Source organism: Syngnathus leptorhynchus, chromosome 1 (assembly GCF_054491065.1).
Source record: "Syngnathus leptorhynchus isolate UIUO chromosome 1, UIUO_Slep, whole genome shotgun sequence".
Classification (NCBI taxonomy): Eukaryota; Metazoa; Chordata; class Actinopteri; order Syngnathiformes; family Syngnathidae; genus Syngnathus; species Syngnathus leptorhynchus.
In genome coordinates this window covers 687,194-705,744 of record NC_141195.1, presented here as the reverse complement: position 1 = coordinate 705,744, position 18,551 = coordinate 687,194, and the positions used below count along the sequence as shown (strand labels likewise).

Here is an 18,551-nt window from a genome sequence, read left to right as displayed (position 1 = left end):
TCTTACACGCAGTCCAACTACTGCCCCGCCTGGCGTCCTTTGGGCTACATTCCTCTCAATGAGCTGGACAGCAGACTGGGCTGTTGCCCAGACAGCCCACATTACCCGGTGCCCCTCTCCGAGGCTGAGACTGATACTATGTCGTCACTACCGGGCCACACCCCCTCCTCAGAGGGGTCCTCGTCTTCCTCAGAGTCTCTGGTTTCTTCGGAACCCAGCGACTCAGGTTTCCACAGTGTTAGCACTGGCGAGCACCGATGTGTCCCCAAGATCCATAGTCACGCACACCACCTTCGCTGGGGTCACTCCCCTAACGAGCAGAGAGGCCGCTGGGATCTGGAGTCTATCCCTGAGACCATGCCCTTGAGTCATAAGGGGGCACAGCAGTCTTCTCGTTGCACAATGGCCAAGAGCACAACCTCCAAGGTGCACATCCACCGAGGTGAGAGGAGTCCCGCTTTGCATCGCAACCGCTCACCTACTTCACCTTCTTCTGGTTAGTGGACCGCCATCCTTGGACTCTAGTTATCATTTATATTCCTTATTTACTATGAAAGGTTGTAAAGGGTACCAAAATAACTACAGTGTTGTCATGTCCGTCCCTAGACCAATGGCGAAAATGTACAATGCCCACCCCATAGATGGGTTAACAAATCTGAGCACATTTCTAGGATTTTTTTGTTTTGTTTTGGTCTTACATTATTACTCCAAGACAGTGCTTTTCAGTTATTTTCTGTTACGCCAGCTCCCCTAAAAGGATATATTCCACAACCTCCCAACTCTCCTCAGTGACAATAAATAGTATCAAAATACCTCAAAATACCAGTACACTTCTACATAACGCTGTAGCCTCATTAATATCAAAGTCTAAGTCTGCTTTATTGTAAGTTTATTCAAGTCTAGACACACAAAGAGATCGAAATTGCGTTTCCTACTATCCCACGGTGAAAAGACATATTACATATTATATATACATGTATTATATTAGTCCACGGACAAACAAAACATTCAAGTAAACAATACAAAAAGTAAAAACAAGAAGGCACAAACAATGAATAAAGAGCAATGAATAAATAATAAATAAATAAATAAATGAACAAATAAATAAATAAAAACAACATGGTTGAAATGGAGCAATTGCGCATACAGAAGACAGTCAGAATATGGCGCAAAAGTACAGGAGGAGTCGTGGATGGCAGCCAACGTGGCCCAAAAGGCCAGGACGTTATGCAGCCGAGGGTGGAGGGGGGAGAGAGTTCAGGATCCTAATAGCCTGGAGTATGAAGCTGTTGGTGAGTCTGGTGGTGCGGGAGCGCAGGCTTCTGTACCTCTTCCCAGAGGGCAGTAGATCAAATAAAGAGCGAGCGGGGTGACTCACATCACTCACACTCGTGGTCGCCTTGCGGGTAAATTGGGAGGTGTAAATGTCCTTCAGGGAGGGGACTCAAGCACCAATAATGCTACCAGCTGTGTTCACTATGCGCTGCATGGCCTTCAAGCTTTCTTTGCCAGTGATGCAGTGCTGGTGGTCCAGGAGAGGTCATCACTGATGTGCATCCCCAGGAATCTGGTGCTGCTCACTCTGTCCACCACAGCACAGAGGCAGGTGTTGGGTGTGACCCTTCCGGAAGTCAACAACAATCTTCTTGGTCTTGCTGACGTTCAGCAGGAGGTTGTTGTCCCTGCACCATGTGGCCAGAAGGTCGACCTCCGACCTGTATTGAGTCTCGTCGCCCAGAGTCGTATCGTCCGCAAATTTCACTATGCGGTTGTTGCTGTAGGTTGCAGTGCAGTCATGCGTCAGCAGGGTGAAAAGCAGCGGACCGAGCACGCAGCCTTGGGGGGCCCCCGTGCTCAGCGTGATGCTGCTTGAGATATTGTCGCCAACACGTACCACCTGAGGCCTTTGACAGAGGATGTCCAGTAGCCAGTTGCAGTGGTAGGTACTGAGTCCCAGGTGGTCGAGTTTGCAGATGAGTCGTTGTGGTACAATGGTATTGAATGCAGAACTAAAGTCCACAAACAGCAATCTCACATACGAGTCTCTTTTTTTTCCAGGTGGGTGAGGGCTGAGTGGAGGGCAGAGCAGATTGCATCCTCAGAGGACCGTTTGGCTCAGTATGCAAACTGGAAGGGGTCAAGGGTGGGGGGAAGAACGGACCTGATGTGCGTCATGACAAGCTGCTCAAAGCACTTCATGACAATGGGAGTCAGAGCCACGGGGCGGTAGTCATTGAAGCAGGAAGGAGCAGGTTTCTTCGGCACAAGTATGATGATGGCAGCCTTGAAACATGATGGGACGATGGCCTGCCGCAGGGAAATGTTAAAGATGTCTATGAAGACACCCATAAGCTCCTCAGTGCAGTCCTTCAGCGCACAACCTGGGATGTTGTCTGGGCCCCGCCGCCTTACGGGTGTCGATAGCAGCAAGTGTCCTCCTCACGCTATCGGCAGAGAGGCACAGGGGCTGCTAGTGTGGAAGGGGAGGGGTCTTCAGCAGGCAAGTGCTGTTCTGAGCGTCAAATCGAGCAAAGAAGCGGTTCAGATCATTAAGCAGAGGGACGTCGCCCTCACAGCTCTGCGGCGTGAGCTTGTAGTCCGTGATGGTCTGAATGACTTGCCATAGGCTTCGTGCGTTCCTGCTGTCTTTGAAGTGGGCGGTAATCTTGCACGTGAATGCCTTTTTCGCTTCCTTGATGCTCCGGGACAGGTTGGCCCTCACTGTTCTCATGCCAGCTTCATCCCCAGCTCTGTAGGCTTTGTCTCTAGCCCTCAGCAACCTGAGAACAGCCCCTGTCAGCCAAGGCTACTACTCTTCATCCTGCATCCCCCATGCCTAATGAGAATGCAGCCTGCACAGAGGTCAAGGGTGAGATTCTGGGTGTTAATGTGTCTGGACATGTACGCCCTCCACCTGGAGGGGGAACAGAGCAACGTGGAGAGTGTTTTGCCCAAACACATCTTTCTATGACGATATATTACAGCTAAATTCCCAAAAAAAGGATGCAGGATAGAACAACATTTTTTACACCCAACAAAACGTCTTAAATTATGTCATTCTAAATGGTGAGAAAGAATTTGCAAAACGTAACTCACCCTTGACCTCTGTAGAGGCTGCATTCTCAGGCACGGGGGATGCAGGAAGCAACAACATTTTACGCCCAACAAAACAAAATCTTAAATCACGTCGTTCTGAATGGTGAGAAAAATGTAAAGTATAACAATCTCATCTAACCCTTAACCTCATCAATCATATTTAGTACATTCTTGATCGCCATCAATCACATTAAATACCCTTTTAATTACCTTTTAATAACCTTTTTGATAGCCATCAATCACAGTTGGTTCATATTCTGACTTGACATACACTTTCCTCTCTCTAACGCTTTCAACCTCTGGAATTGCAGCTTTGGTAGAAACTGACTGTTAACAGTTGAGGTAAACTGTCTTAAGACAAAGTAACAAAAGCTAGTAACAAAAACTAACAGTTATTTTCCAGTGTGTTGTTGTCCATATGGTACAGTGGGTGACTTACCCCCTTCCCTCTGAACAAAACCGTTTTTCCAACTGGCTTATGACGGCTTGACTGACTGACTGACTGACTGACTTGACAGAACATTTGAATAACGTTCTGTTTCCAAAGAGAATGTTGTTCATTAATGCCGTTTCGTTATTCAGAGTGCATCAAGAAAAGTGGCTCCTCCAAACTGCTGTGTCAGAACACAGTGTGGCTATGAATGTAGTCTTGTAAATTGTGACCACGTAAAATGCACAGTCTTGGTAAAATCTCAGTCTGAGAAGAGTCTAAATCTGGTTTTTAAATGTGAGCAGGTGTGAGGGGAGGTTCTTTTCAAGATCTTCTCAAAGTCTTCCAATGTCCGAGTAGCATAACTTGAATAGTCTTCCCTTGCTATATGGTTCACCTTTTGCGGCCTCGCTGTTTTGCAAATGTTTTGGGGGTTGTCAGCCACCATTTATACCTACCTACCCACCTACAGCCATGTATTCATACGTCATTACTGTACAGCATAGGAATGGTGAACGGCAAATGGAGTGCACTTAGTGCACTTGCACTCAGGTGCTCTGTCTTGAAAGTCCCACATTCACCCATTCACACACCATTCATACTCGAAAGGTGTTCTGATGCACTCACTCTGTGCCCGTTTGGAGCACCTACGGTACACACCGGCATTCAGTTTTTTGTGCACTCTGAATAATTGAACAGCATATTCTGTAACTCAGAACGTTATTTAAATGTGCTCTTTAGTCAGTCAGTAAACAGTTACGTTCAGAGGGAAGGGAGCTCTTTGTCATCCACCACAGTACAAGTACATCTGTATCTGATTTGTATCAGGCAGTACAACCAAATGCAGAGCGACACAGACTTTATTGTTAAAGGGGATGGTGGAGCGCTGGAGCAGTGATCGGGCAGGTGCGCTGGCTTTGCTGGGTGGTGGCTGGCAGATGTGAGGGGTGGTGTAGCGTTCGAGCTCGTCCTTCGCCGGAGCTGGCTGGCTGAGGGATGGACACCACCTGGTGGAAAGAGCAGCCGGGCAAACGCGCAGCAGGGCGTGGGCGGGGACGAGCGGGCGGTCAGGACAGGCAGCGAGCAAGATGTGGTCGGTAACGGGTAGGTGGTCAGGATGAGCGGCGTCCAAGACGTGGTCAGTAAGGGGCAGGTGGTCAGGACGGGCGGCAAGCAAGGCGAGGCTAGACAGGTCAGAGAATGGCCAAGGTTGGTAACGGGAGTCAGACGGACGGAGCACAGTGAGTTAACAAGTGGCATCACGGAACAGACTGACAAGGGAGTGACTGGATAGCAGGGTTTAAGCAGGGAGACTAACGAGCCAGTGACAGGTGTGGGTGATTTTTAAATAAGGGGGCATGGTCGAGTGGCAGGTGCCACAGGCACGAGACAACATTGGCAAATGACGTTAGAGTTTTCGTAAAAATTTGTCTTAAAACAGCTTACCTTAACAGTAAACTGGCATCTATTAAACTGGCATGTTTTGTTCAGAGCGAAAGTAAGTAGCATTCAGAGGTGTGTATCGTTCGTTCGTTCCCTAGTTTCTGTCCCTGACCTACATGAGCCCAGTCTAGTACTCGTCGGTGAGCCAATCAGCAAGACCATAATTTCCATTTCACATATAGCGGGAGCCGCTATATGTGAAATGGAAATTATGGAATAATTATTGTGGAGCACAAGCAGCCACACATACACAGCGTGGTGATCAGTGCATTACAAACATGAGACATGTCATTGTGGTCTGTGGGACCAAAAGGTATACAGCTCTGTCAGTCGACTCATGAACTTCCTCCAGAGCCCAACAAAACCGAAAACTTCCAGTGGTTTTGACATCACACAAAAAATGCAGATGAGTCCAACAAGTCGATTTAACATGTCAGCAGATCCAGAAAGGATTCACAAACTGGTCTGAAAGCCATTTCCACCAGGCACTACATCACAGTATAAGATCCGTAATAACCACAATCAGTCAAGTGTAGGTCCACCAGAGAATATGTAGGCAAAATCAGCTCCAATTTACTGACTCAAATCCATCTCGCCATAATCATAGCACACTGTTTTTTTCCTTGACAAACCCCAAAAAGACAGAAGAGGTCAGATAATTTTGAAAAAAAATTAGCACCCAAACTAAACTAAGCCTTACTGCTACGACAGGGCTTTGATCTCGCATCTGTTTCCTGTATAGCAGAGTGCCACCTTTCGCGCACCATGCTGATGGATTTTATCTGCCACCAGGTTGCAAAACAGAGCCCTGCCAGCGGAGAGCGGTGTGGCTGGAGCAGTACCAAACAAGAGGGAGCCATAGAATCGAGGTACCAGGACGCAGTCAGACTGTAATGGATTTGCGTGAGGCCCAGCGGCGCTGCAGTACAAGTCACCCTATGAATATTGAATCAAACCTGGTAACACAGCAGGTCCATAGCCAACCGCATCCAACCAACAACACGCTCTTCCTGAGCAGCCGAGCCAATTATCATTCTCGTTTCAGCATGGATAGAACCAGCCTGATCAGTCACCCAAACACAACCAAATCCGGCCAGAGCGCAGGGGGCTGTAGGGAACAGGACTTTAGGAGTCATGGTTTGGTTTCTTGTAGAGCTCCAACAGACTGGCGTGCGTTTCAAACTCTGGGAAATCAAACCAGAATCCAAAAAGCTTCTGCTGGTCCACATTACAACACTCTGGGAGCACACTGCTCTACGCTTTACCCCCACTGTCACCAGACCAATCAAAAGTCTATCAGGAATCAGCTCCTCAGGGCCAGAGCTTATAGGCTGGCAAAGGAACGCAGTGAGGTCACCACCGACGAGGAGGTGTGTGGAGAATTGGACCAACTCGGGGGTCACCTACGGGTGGACGGGTCCTGGGCTGGCCTGTATTGCAATCGAGCTGAAAGGAGACGTCACCTAGTCCTCTCACGTCAACACAAAAAGCGACGCAATGAAGAGGCAGCGGTAGGTGGAGGCCAGAGCTCGTTGTCATCCCAGATGGTTCTGGAGTTGAGCCACAGGAAGCAGAACCGATTGAGGAACAGCAAGCTCCTTGATGATTGGACAACAGTGGAAGAACTACTCACCCATGGGACTCGAATGGAGGTGGACTCTCAACTCTGCCCCAGCCCTCTGCTATCTGTTACTACTGTCTGAAGGAGTGGAAGCCTCACACCTAATGAGGCTAGGTTGACACATCCTTCCAATTCACGTTCTTTGTTTGTTGGCTTATAATCAATAGATAATAAGTGACAATGTTGACACTACCTGTGGAAGGCATGTTGTTGACCCATTACCATTGAATCATCAAAAGACAGCAAGCCCATTTCAGTACTTTAGATTGGCCAATAATTTGTGAAAATAACATATAAGTGGGGATTGACCTATCCATTGTGAAGAGAATACTATATTAACCAAATGTGAATATGTAACGTTTCAACCCGACACCAATCATACTTCTTTGTATGCCTGACAACTGACCTTTCACTAATTATTCAGACCAGAAAAGTCCTTTAGTCCACTTGTTTGGTCTGGGCCAAAAAACGGACTTAATTTTTTTCATTTGGTACGGTTCCTATTCAGACTACATTTTGCAAGTGAAGTATATTTTGTAAACACATCCACGCTTGTGACGATCTCCCATTGGACAGCAATGACTAGGGCGGCACACAGAGCACAGACCCGGATGGCGGAAAACATGCTCATTCCTGCTCTGCATATTTGTGCTGTTGGTTCGAATCTATGCTGTTTGTAATCAGACCTGAAGCGAACCACACCAGAGTTCGTTTGGAGGCGAACCGAGACCACCTTAAAAAGTGGTCCGGTTCTTTAATATTGCACCAGGATTCATTTGTGTGTATTCACACTTGCAGCAGTAGAATCGAACCCTGGTCCTTTTAAAGTGGACCCAACTGTCAGGTATGAATACACCCTAAGACTTCCTCCAGTCCTTAGGTTACATATTATGGTTGCTAAGTCCACTTGGCTTTCATTATTCCACATCAAAATCACACACAGGAACTATGCCAAACAAATCAAACAGCAAAGCTAATGCAGCATCTATGTCAAACAAATCAAACAGCAAAGCTAATACACCATCCACATGCTATATTTCTGATGATTTACAAGTGACATTAAGCCTATACAAATGTGAGAAAGGCTGCAACAAGAAGCACTAAGCTAGCCTTGATTAGCCATGTATGATTAGAGTTTTGGTTAAAGAGCAAAAAGCCCATCATTTTTAACAGGGTTAGAGTTAGAGGTTGGCTCCAGCTCATGGTAACTGATGACTTGAAAACTGATGAATTAGATGATGACAGAGATTTCCGCAGTCATTCTACGGAGAACCACAAGAGACAGTTTGGCCATTTTAGGTTTTTAAACTGGGAGAGCCAGCATCACTTTGTGTAACACAAAAGTGCAAGGATTAACAGAATTAATGATTCCAGCCAGCACTTCAAAATAATCACAAGATGAAAATTGTATATATTACTAGCTAGGGAACATTTTCAATGGTCAACTCATTACGTCCCTGTAATATATGTTTGTTTACACAGCATCCTCACAGTCATCGCAAACCTATCTCTACAGAGGGATATTGTCATCACTTTTGACATGTCTAATGTGTTGTATTTGTACCTGTGGTAAGGCAGAGGTTACAGGTTATATTCTCAGTACAAAAAGAATGATGGAGAAGGAGGCCAAACCGCAGGTAGATTATATGACGGCCCTCAGCCCGAAGGACTGCGGGGAGGCCTGAACCAGAACAGAGAGGGGCAGGGGGCACGTTTTAAGGTGGCTACATGTCGCGCGGATCGGGGGAGGTGGTTGAGGCTCTACACACGAGAAGGGTGGATGTCTGCTGTGTCCAGGAGTTGAGATGGAAGCGTGGAAGTGCAAGGATGCTGGGTGCAATCGGCAGAAGGTACAAGTTCTTCTGGCAAGGCTGCAATGAAGGGACTGGTGGTGTCGGAGTACTTATCGCTGAAAAGTGGATAGATCAAGTGCTAAGCATTAGCAGGGTAAATGAGCGGATCGATCATCTTTGTGAAGTTGATCGTTGGGAAGTGCCTGACAAACTTAATTTCAATCTATGCTCCGCAAGTTGGCAGAAGTCAGGACGAGAAGGATGCATCCTGGGACAAGGCCATCATGGTGCTGTCAGGGATCCACCAGAATGAGGTTATAAATCTGGGAGGTGATCTGAATGGATACGTGGGGAGGGAGTCAGATGGCTTTGAGGGGGTACATGGGGGACAAGGGTACGGCATGCGGAACGCAGAGGGGGAGAGGATTCTGGAGTTCTGCGACGCACTGGAGCTGGTGCTGTGCAACACGCTTTTCAAGAAGGACGAAGCCAAATTAGTAACATACAGTTCGGGTGGCTGCAAGAGCACAAAAAAATTACATCATGGTCAGAAAGAAGGACCGCGTCCTTGTCAGGGATGCCACGGCAATCCCCGGCCGGAGAAGAGAGTGTATCTCAGGATCGCCTAGTCATCAGAGACCTAACTCTGCTAATCAAGAAGCATCCTCCCAAATTGAAGGTGTGGAAGCCACATAGCGCAGGGAATAAAAGTGAGTTTAGGGAGGAGATTGAGCAAATAGGAGAAGTGGAGGAGATGATGGAGTCGGGTGGTGTGGATGGCAAATGGCAGGCAATGAAGAAGGCTCTGCTTGAAGCTACAGAGGAGGTGTGTGGATGGTCAAAGGGTAAAGCAAGACAAAGAGAGACATGGTGGTGGAATGACAACGTCGAAAGAGTGGTGAAGGAGAAAAAGAGGCAAAGGGGGCGTCACGGACAACAGTGTGGGAGGCCCAAGAGACCAAGAGGAAAGAATTTGCAAGTAAATTGGAGAGTGAGAGAGGACAAAAGAGCTTCTTCAAGATAGCGAAGCAAATGGTTAAGGAGAGGCGTGATGTGACCGGTGCAAACTGTGTGAAGGATGAAGATGGCAACATCGTGACAGACAACAGAGGAGTGAAGGAAGTATGGCGAAGGTACATTTAGAAGCTTTTGAATGGGTAGAATGACTGGGATGGAGAGGTGGGATGCGACGAAGTGGAGGGTGAATGTTGCCCGATCACGAGAACAGAAGTGGGGAAAGCCATGGAGGCCATGAAGGATGGAAAGGCAGCTGGACCATCTGGAGTGGTGGCAGAGATGCTAAAGGCAGCGGGAGACATCGGTGTGCAGTGGATGACTGACCTGTGTAACAGTATTATCGCTGAGGGGCACATTCCGGAGGACTGAACAAAATTCAAGGGAAGGGGGACCCACTCGCATGCGGGTCATACAGGGCAATAAAGCTGCTGGAGCATGGAATGAAGCTGTTAGAGAGGGTGTTGGAAAGGAGGGTGAGGTCACGGGTAGAGGTGGACGAGATGCAGTATGGCTTCATACCTGGTAAAGGTACAACAGATGCATTTTTTTTCACCCGACAGATGCAAGAGAAACACCAGAAGAGGAAGAGGTTGAAGTTCGCTTTTGTTGACTTGAAAAAGCGTTCGACAGGGTGCCAAGGGAGGTGGTGAGGTGGGCCCTAAAGAATTCAGGCGTGGAAGAGGGACTGGTTAAGGCTGTGATGGCTCTCTACTGCAAAGCATGCACAGCTGTTAGAACAGGAGTTGGCGACAGTAATGGGTTTGAAGTAAGGGTAGGGGTGCACCAGGGATCAGTGCTCAACCCATCACTGTTTGCTATCGTGATGGATGTGGTATCAAGGGAAGTGAGGGGTGGACTACCATGGGAGCTGCTCTACGCGGATGACCTGGTATTGATGGCTCATAGTCGAGAAGACCTAGCTAGGAAGCTAGTGGTCTGGAAGACATGCTTGGAAGTGAAAGGAATGAAGGTGAATGCGGCAAAATCAAAGGTCATGGTCAGTGGTGCTGGCCTGGGAGTAATACCGCAGTCAGGAGCATGGCCATGTGGAGTTTGCGGGAAGGGAGTGCAAGTTAACTCTATCCGGTGCAAGGGTTGTCAGAGATGGGTTCACCGGAGATGCAGTGGAGTAAAAAGCAGCCTACTAGCTGCAAGTGAGACCTTCCAATAGAAGCGGTGCAGGGGAGAAGTCACCAAGTCCAGCTGAGCAAGAGGGGCTCGTAGTAGATGGGGAGATGTACGAGGTGGTGGACAGCTTCTGCTACCTTGGAGACATGCTCAATGGTGATAGGGGGGTAGACCCAGCAGTGACCACATGGGTGAGAAGCGGGTGGAAGAAATTCAGGGAACTCATGCCCTTCTTAACATCTAAGGCCCCATCCCTGAAGATGAGAGGCCGAGTGTACTCAGCCTGCGTCAGAAGTGGTATGACGTACGGAAGTGAGGCATGGGCCCTGAAAACATAACAAATAGACAAACTAAACAGAGCAGAAATGAGGACATCAGATGGATGTGTCAATGAGGGAGGAGAAAGAAGATGGGAGTGGAGGCCATAGTGGATGGGGTGAAGAGAGGCAGACTGCGATGGTACGGACATGTAGTGAGGAAGGACGAGAATGACTGGGTGAAGAAAGTCATGTTGTATAACGTAGAGGGAACAAGACCCAGTGGCTGACCTAAAAAGACCTGGCAGACGACCGTGGCAGGCGACAGGAAGGCACTTGGCATCAACCATGAGATGGCCATGGACCGTTCCCAGTGGAAGAAAGCCATATCGAGAATCCAGTCCAACCCAGCGGCGCCTGGAAAGCGGACTTTAAACCGACGATGATGATGATGAGTCCGCGTGTTTTGTGGACTTGGAGAAGGCGTTTGACCATGTCCCTCGGGAAGTTTTGTGGAGGGCGTTTCGGGAGTACAGAGTGCGACCCAACTGATAAGGGCGGTTCGGTCCCTGTATCATTGACTCCAGAGTTTGGTCCGCATTTCTGGCAGTGAATCGGATTTGTTCCCTGTGAGGGTTGGACTCTGCCAAGACTGCCCTTTGTCACAGATTCTGTTCATAACTTTTATGTACAGAATTTCTAGGCGCAGCCGAGGTGTTGAGGGTGTCCAGTTTGGGGACCTTGGCATTATATCTCTGCTTTTTGCAGACAATGTAGTGCTGTTGGCTTCTTCAAGCCGTGATCTCCAATTCTCGCTGGAGCGGTTCACAGCCGAGTGTGAAGCGGTCGGAATGAGGATCAGCACCTCCAAATCTGAGTCCATGGTTCTCAGTCGGAAAAGGGTGAAATGCCCTCTCCAGATCGGGGATGAGATCCTGCCCCAAGTGGAGGAGTTTGAGTATCTTGGGGTCTTGTTCACGAGCGAGGGCAGGATGGAGCGCGTGATCGACAGGCGGATTGGTGCAGCGTCGGCTGTAATGCGGACCGTGTACCGGTCCGTTGTGGTGAAGAGAGAGCTGAGCCAAAAGGCAAAGCTCTCAATTTACCGATCGATCTACGCTCCTACCCTCATCTTCGGTCATGAGCTATGGGTCGGGACCGAAAGAACAAAATGAGTTCCCTCTGCAGGGTGTCCGGGCTTTCCTTTAGAGAGGGTGAGAAGCTGGGAGAGACTCGGAGTAGACCTGCTGCTCCTTCACGTTGAGAGGAGCCAGATGAGGTGGTTCGGGCATCTCACCAGAATACCTCCTCAACGCCTCCCTGGGGAGGTGTTCCGGCATGTCCCACAAGCAGGAGACCTTGTGGACGACCCAGGACGCGTTGGGAATGCCTTAGGATCCCACCGGGATGAGCTGGACGAAGTGGCTGGGGAGAGGGAAGTCTGGGAGTCCCTCCTAATGCTGTTGCCCCCGTGACCTGACGCCGGATAAGTGGAAGAAGATGGATGATGAATTGATGGATGTGGATGAATGGGTATTTATTTACATATTGAAACACAATACAGTAATCCCTCATTTATCGCGGATAATTGGTTCCAAGAACCACCCGCGATAAGTGAAATCCACGAAGTCATCTGTACATTTTTTGTGTCAATAAATGTATATGAAACCATTTAAGTGCATATTTTATTATTAGAACATTAATATTTTTTTCAAACATCTAAATAATAATAGTACAAATAACATGCAGATTGTTTGTATAAATATTGAAAATATAAATATTATACGTGTGTGCGTGTAACATGTTAACAAGAAGTACTGGGCAGGTTAACGAGTTAGCGGAGAGATGTTTGTGAGTGTCAGTTTCAGTTCAGTTTAAATTTCAAAGGTTAGATGTTGTATAGTTCTTGTCACACGCTTATCTTAAAACACTCTACAGCTGTTGCTCAAACCCTTTTGAAGATGGAGGTAGAATGTCATAAATGGAAGCAAGCAGGCATGCAGGCCAAGGAAGAGAGGCAATGGCAGGCAGGCAAGGGTGGTAGGCCAAGCAAAGAAAGGGGGGAGGGGGAATGGCAGGCAGGCAAGCAGGTGGCACACAGGTGCAAATCCAAATTGTTTACAAACATAAAGGGTTCCAAGAAGTAAACTAAACTTTGTTTTCTAAGTTCAAAGTTTTCAAGTTTCAAAAAATTACATGCTTGGAGCAGGCTTGAAGTAGTTTGAAGCAGCCTTTGAGTGTTAAAAAACTATATCACTACTATAAATAATAATAATACATTTTATTTGTATAGCGCCTTTCACGGCACTCAAGGCCACTATCTTCTTTCTTTGTCTGAGACTGACTGAGACTGACTACCAAATGGGAGCAGCCGTCTTTACTTGATCAGGTGACTAACCAGGTGACCAAAGGCTTTGTCCAATAAGTCCATGGCCCAAGGCCAGCAAATCCTAAACAAAAACAAGAATTTAAGCCAAGGAAACTAAATTGGCTCCAACAATGTTAAATCGCGATTGTGGTAACACACAAAAATGGACCTCTAAAGGAAGGTGAACCAACATTTGGAGCAATACTACATTGTCCTAAAGGTTAGACACATAGTTTAGAAAGTGGTATCACCTGAAAACGGCCTGAAAACGGCCTTCAAAATAAAGCACCCTACCTCAAATCAAAGCACAACTTAAATAACATGGAAAATTCTTAACACATACTGTAAATATTGTTTTAGAACAGCTTTTATTATTATAGCTTTTTTTATAGTAAGGTGCACATACTGTATATATGATTGTAGAATTATTTTATTATCATAACAATTCTCTATAATAAGGTACAAGACTGTAAATATGTTTTTAGTACTCTTATTATTATAATTTTTTTTAAATAAAATGTACAAGTGTACGCACTGCAATCGTGTGGGTACTCCCTGCCTTCTGCTGGCGTGTGGGCAACTTTTGTGCCATAATTCCTCAATCTATAAGTTTTGTTTTGAATTTTTTTTAATTTTGAAAAAAAAAAACGCAATGTAGTGAAACCACGATAATTACTGTATTCCACCTCCTTCAGTGTTACACGTGAATGCACATATATTGAGAAATTTTATTCATTATGATCAGGCTACATGAAGCAAAATATAAAGGTGAATGTAATTCTCATTAATGCAATAAATTACTTTTTTTGACCAGCAGGGGAGAGTTTTTTTGTGTGCATATGAAGCCTCGAGAAATGAACCTGTTTGCAAATCGTTTGGTGAGAAAGCCTCAAACCCCAAGGAAGCCGCATGTGCCTATCATGAGGTGCAATTAATCACCATTTCAGACACAACGTGACAAACCAAGCCAGTAAACAACAAGCATTACAATGCTTGCCTCTCACCTGTGACGTAGACAGGGGGAAAAAACAGGAAGGCGAGGTCCAAAAGTGGGCGAGCCAGTTTGTCGTAAATGTAATCCTAAAAAAGCCATTAAATCTCGACAGTCTTTCACAATACAATACAGCTTTATTTATGTAGCGCTTTGACAAGTTATTTTCACAAAATAATGCAACAGAACACACCACTTAAAACATTGGCAAAAGTACAATCAAAATTCTCTACATATGCATGGTTGTTTGGAGCGGTTATAGATGAGAGAGATTTGAAGGAATGGGGTCGAAATACAAAAAGTCCTACCTAGTGAAGAGGGAGCAACAGCAATGTGTACATGTTCTATTAGGGTGGACAATCTCTGTACAATATGATGCTCATATATGTACAATTCTTTGATTATTTTATGCAAACATAACTGCTCAATCAGAACACAAATACAACACACATAACTGTATGAACACACACACATAGGCAACACACACACACACACACACACACACAGGGGGGTGACGCCCCCCCACACTCAGGTACGAAATGGTCATGTGACAAGTTCCCGCCTTTCCGGGCAGTATAAAAGAAGCTGACCTGGAGACAGAAGCTGTTGTTTCATCTGCTGCCGTGCCGTGGGTATTGGTCGCCATTAAACAACCCAAGAGCTTGCCAATAAAGAACCAACTCTAAACTCCACACCTTTGCTTTCCTGGCTCAACAATGGACATCCCGCACAACTCACAACACTAGCTACAAAAACAGATATGCTCAAACCTGATTGAATAAAGTACATAAACGGACAAGTATATTCACATATTAAATCAATAAAAGAAACATTTTAAGCATATAATTATACCTACTCACCAAATCAATAAACAAGATATAACTCGACATTTTTGATAGGTGGTAATGACAAAGGTTTTTATAACTTTATGATCTGATATGTATTTCTGAGCACTTTGAAATAACACGTTTTTTTAATATATTGCCTGAATCGCTTAATGACCCTTAAGGAACTGTTTAATGCATGCCTGATGATTTTCTAAATCACGGACACTGCCAAAGTCATCTAAAAATGTTCAGTACTTGATTATATCTTATGTTTTGACAAATGCTAGACGCCAGTTTTTCGATTACTACTGTACGTTCTGGACAGAGGGAAATACTTTGCCTAACAAAGAAACGATGTGGGTTGGAAAGAGTATAATGGAAGCAAGCACATGGAGTATCAAAAGAACAAACAAACAAAAACATGGTAAGTGGTGAGTACAAACTTTGCATAGTCAGGGAACATTAATAAATTGATGAGATTACAGCCAAAAGTTCACATAATTCCGTACAAAATGACCAAATTGAAAGAATGATGAATGGGCGGTGTGCAACAGTGGGCAAAGTGGATGTATGTGCAAGAATGGTTTCCAGGAAGGACACTTGGAGATAAAACCGGTAGAGGTGCCAGAGGAAGAGCGGCAGGAGGAAAACAACCAAGAACCCGGCCAAAGGTGATCGATCGCCAAGGCCGAAAGACGGGATGGAAAACAAATTTTGTTTCGGTGTCTTAGCCTTTGCCTAAAACTGAAGAAATAAAACGAGCACACGGTGAGTAAATTGGATAACAGGTGATTGGCTATGGCTTTTGCCATGAGGCGCGGATAGCGCGCTTCCCAAATTCTGGACCAAATCCAACAGATTCAAAGTCTCCTTTCACTGGATCAGAGGCATCATGATCACAACATGCATGACATTACACACGTTTCAAAAGTAACTGTGGTGTCTATTGACGAATAGTAAGACAGATTGTGGCATGAATTTGAGTGCTGATATTTTTACAAACAGACCTAATACATAAGTGCTGTTGAGCTCAATCAACAGTCCCTTTAAATCCAAAATAGAAAATTTGACAATAAAATAATTGTGGCTAATTATCAACGCAAGTGCAATATTTCAAAATGCATTTAGCTAACACAATGTTATGACACCACTGTTTTAGCAATAAAAACAATAGATTTTTTAAATATTCAAATATATTTTATGCCACAGAATGTAAAAAGATAAACAAAGCAAACATGAGTTTAAAAATCATCACGCCACGCAGAAAGTAAAATCATGAAAACTACTTTTTGAGAATTTATTCATGTCTGGTGATTTTTTTGTATTACATGTAGAACAAGACACCGTTCATGAAGACAGTAGGGTTTCACCATGATTCTAAGAAAAAGGGTTTTCTCTACTTGGCGACAAAACAGTACCCACACCAGAGACATTTGATGTCATGTCACATACAATCAGGACTTTATTGGGCCAAGGACAATTCTGATGAGGATGGAGCGAAGCAAGTGCATGCTTAGCAATCTTGTTCATGTGGTAGAAAATCTCCTATAAAGATGCCAATATGATGAAAGGATGGGGAATTTATAGATATGCCAGGAAGCAGCGGAGGGTGACTGTAAGCAGAAGCAAGCGTCGCATGGCCTGAAGGAGTTGGGCGGAGCTCTTGAGCATCACCTCCACAGGAAAGTGGTTGCTCACCTGCAGAGCCTAGAAAGAAAAACAGCAGAATCAGTAAGCAAGAATTAACTCCACCAAGGTGAAGGGGTTTTTCTTTGTTTTGTTTTGTTTTTTTGTATTGTTCCCACCAACGAGAGAAATGGGACATGGCAAATAGGTAATACTACACAATGAAATAATTTGAACTGCATTTATTACAGTAACTACATTGCATTGGAGTATCATCAAACACATGATGGGTATTAAGGTTGACTAACATGATGATCATCAAAAGCACAATAATTCTGTCTTATCATTATTTATTTCATAATTGTTTGCCAAATTAATGGAAATTATTTAATATATGAATGGCTTTGATATTCTCAATGAATACTTTGACAAAGATGCGTGACAACAGAAGCTTGCATTACTGTGGTCTTGGTCAGTTTGAACTCTTTAGCGAAGTTGAAGACTTTGGCGGAGAACGGAGTTATGGCTTTCAGGAAGGACTTCCCGTATGCGACGATCCTGTGGTACAAGATTAAATGCCACAGTCAAACATCAGTTTGACATGCATGCACGCGCTTGCGCACATGCCTACCGATCATATGCACAGCTTGTCTCGTCCATGATGGTGGTGTCTATTTTGTCTCCGATGAGCCAGAAGAAGCTGCTGTTGGTGAACAGTCGGATGTTCTTCTTATCAGGGCGTGTCATGTGAGCGCAGCCAGCATGAAAATTTCCCAAGAACATCACGTTCTACACACAGACACACACACATGCACGCACACGTAAAAAACATACACCCCCCCCAAAGAATATTAAGATGGTTGCCAATTTGCATTGGCTTTTGGTCCACTTGAGATGCGACTTCAAGATTATTTTACTAACCAAATCAAATATTGCATGGCATAGCGCCTTCCTATCTCATCAACCTAATTGTACCTTACGTTCTGTCCAGAAACAGTCGTTTGCAAAACGCTGGACTTTTAGTGAGTCCTAGGGCCACAAAGAAGGGATAAGAGCAATCTCGATTCAGGCTCCAGAGCTTTGGAATGCCCTACCCATAGTTATTAAAGCCGCTACCTAAGTAAATCATTCAAGACCCGATTAATAACGCATTTCTATGGTGTTGCTTTTAATGAACCCAGGCTGGCCAATTCGGCTGCAGTTTGTGGTTTCTGTCTTGTCGTGTTTGTTCTGTGCATGTTGGTAACTATATGACTGTGTTTTACCATTTGAAGTTTTTTGTTTGTCAGAAAAAAATCTTTCTGTTTAACGTGCAGCATGGCTGACATAGGTGTGTAGATGAATGACTTGGCTCATGTTTGCTCACTGCTGCACTCTAGTGGCTGATGCACCATACTGAGAAACTTCATCCGCAACTTCATTTGGATCACGCCCGGACTGACCGTCGGAAGAGCTGGGAGTATTCCCGAAGCGCCGGCCTAGGATTGGCCTGCATTTGTTATTCTTTCTTATTTGCACATTCCTCTAAACTTTGTAACTGGCCCTGACTAAATTCATATTAAAATATATGTCTATGTTTCCTATGCAATGGTGGAAATATTGTAGGCCCAGAACTAGATCAGAGCAGCTGACAGGTAAAGAACAGACAGTCATCTATCAATGCATGGGATTGAATAGGCTATGACTATGTATGAAACATTTGGGGGAAAATAGCATGTATTTTACCATATCATTCTTTTGATATTGATTAAATGCATTCTTGTCGATACTGTAATTATTATGCTGTTTTTTCTGACACTCCCAGCAGATGCAGAGTAGACTGGCAAGACAAGTCCAGGGAGACAGCAAGACCAACTCAGGGCACAGACAGTCAGACTCAGAGACCTTTTGATTATTTTGCTCGCACTCATTCTTGAGATTTTGATTTGTTTTTCCGGTACCACCCACAACAAAA

At 45.3% G+C, this 18,551-nt stretch overlaps 2 protein-coding genes across 9 annotated transcripts in view; one reads left to right on the top strand and one right to left on the bottom strand.

Annotated features, from left to right (window-relative positions):
- Positions 1-8,743, top strand: part of LOC147061365 (uncharacterized) — a 32,689-nt gene extending 23,946 nt beyond the window's left edge. For 3 of the 4 annotated variants that reach the window (XM_085915693.1, XM_085915703.1, XM_085915712.1), the window contains 2 exons: positions 13-496; positions 5,762-8,743. In XM_085915693.1, coding sequence (XP_085771819.1) covers positions 13-496; positions 5,762-6,672 — 1,395 coding nt within the window. In that variant the 3' untranslated portion in view covers positions 6,673-8,743. The remainder of the gene's footprint in view (positions 1-12; positions 497-5,761) is intronic. The other variant, XM_085915723.1, reaches the window with a different exon arrangement.
- Positions 8,744-14,267: 5,524 nt separating this feature from the next.
- LOC147061364 (deoxyribonuclease-1-like 1) overlaps positions 14,268-18,551 on the bottom strand; it is a 43,716-nt gene continuing 39,432 nt past the window's right edge. For all 5 annotated transcript variants that reach the window (XM_085924426.1, XM_085924391.1, XM_085924399.1 and 2 more), the window contains 3 exons: positions 17,229-17,386; positions 17,059-17,155; positions 14,268-16,678 (listed from right to left, as the gene is read on the bottom strand). In XM_085924426.1, coding sequence (XP_085780552.1) covers positions 16,553-16,678; positions 17,059-17,155; positions 17,229-17,386 — 381 coding nt within the window. In that variant the 3' untranslated portion in view covers positions 14,268-16,552. The remainder of the gene's footprint in view (positions 16,679-17,058; positions 17,156-17,228; positions 17,387-18,551) is intronic.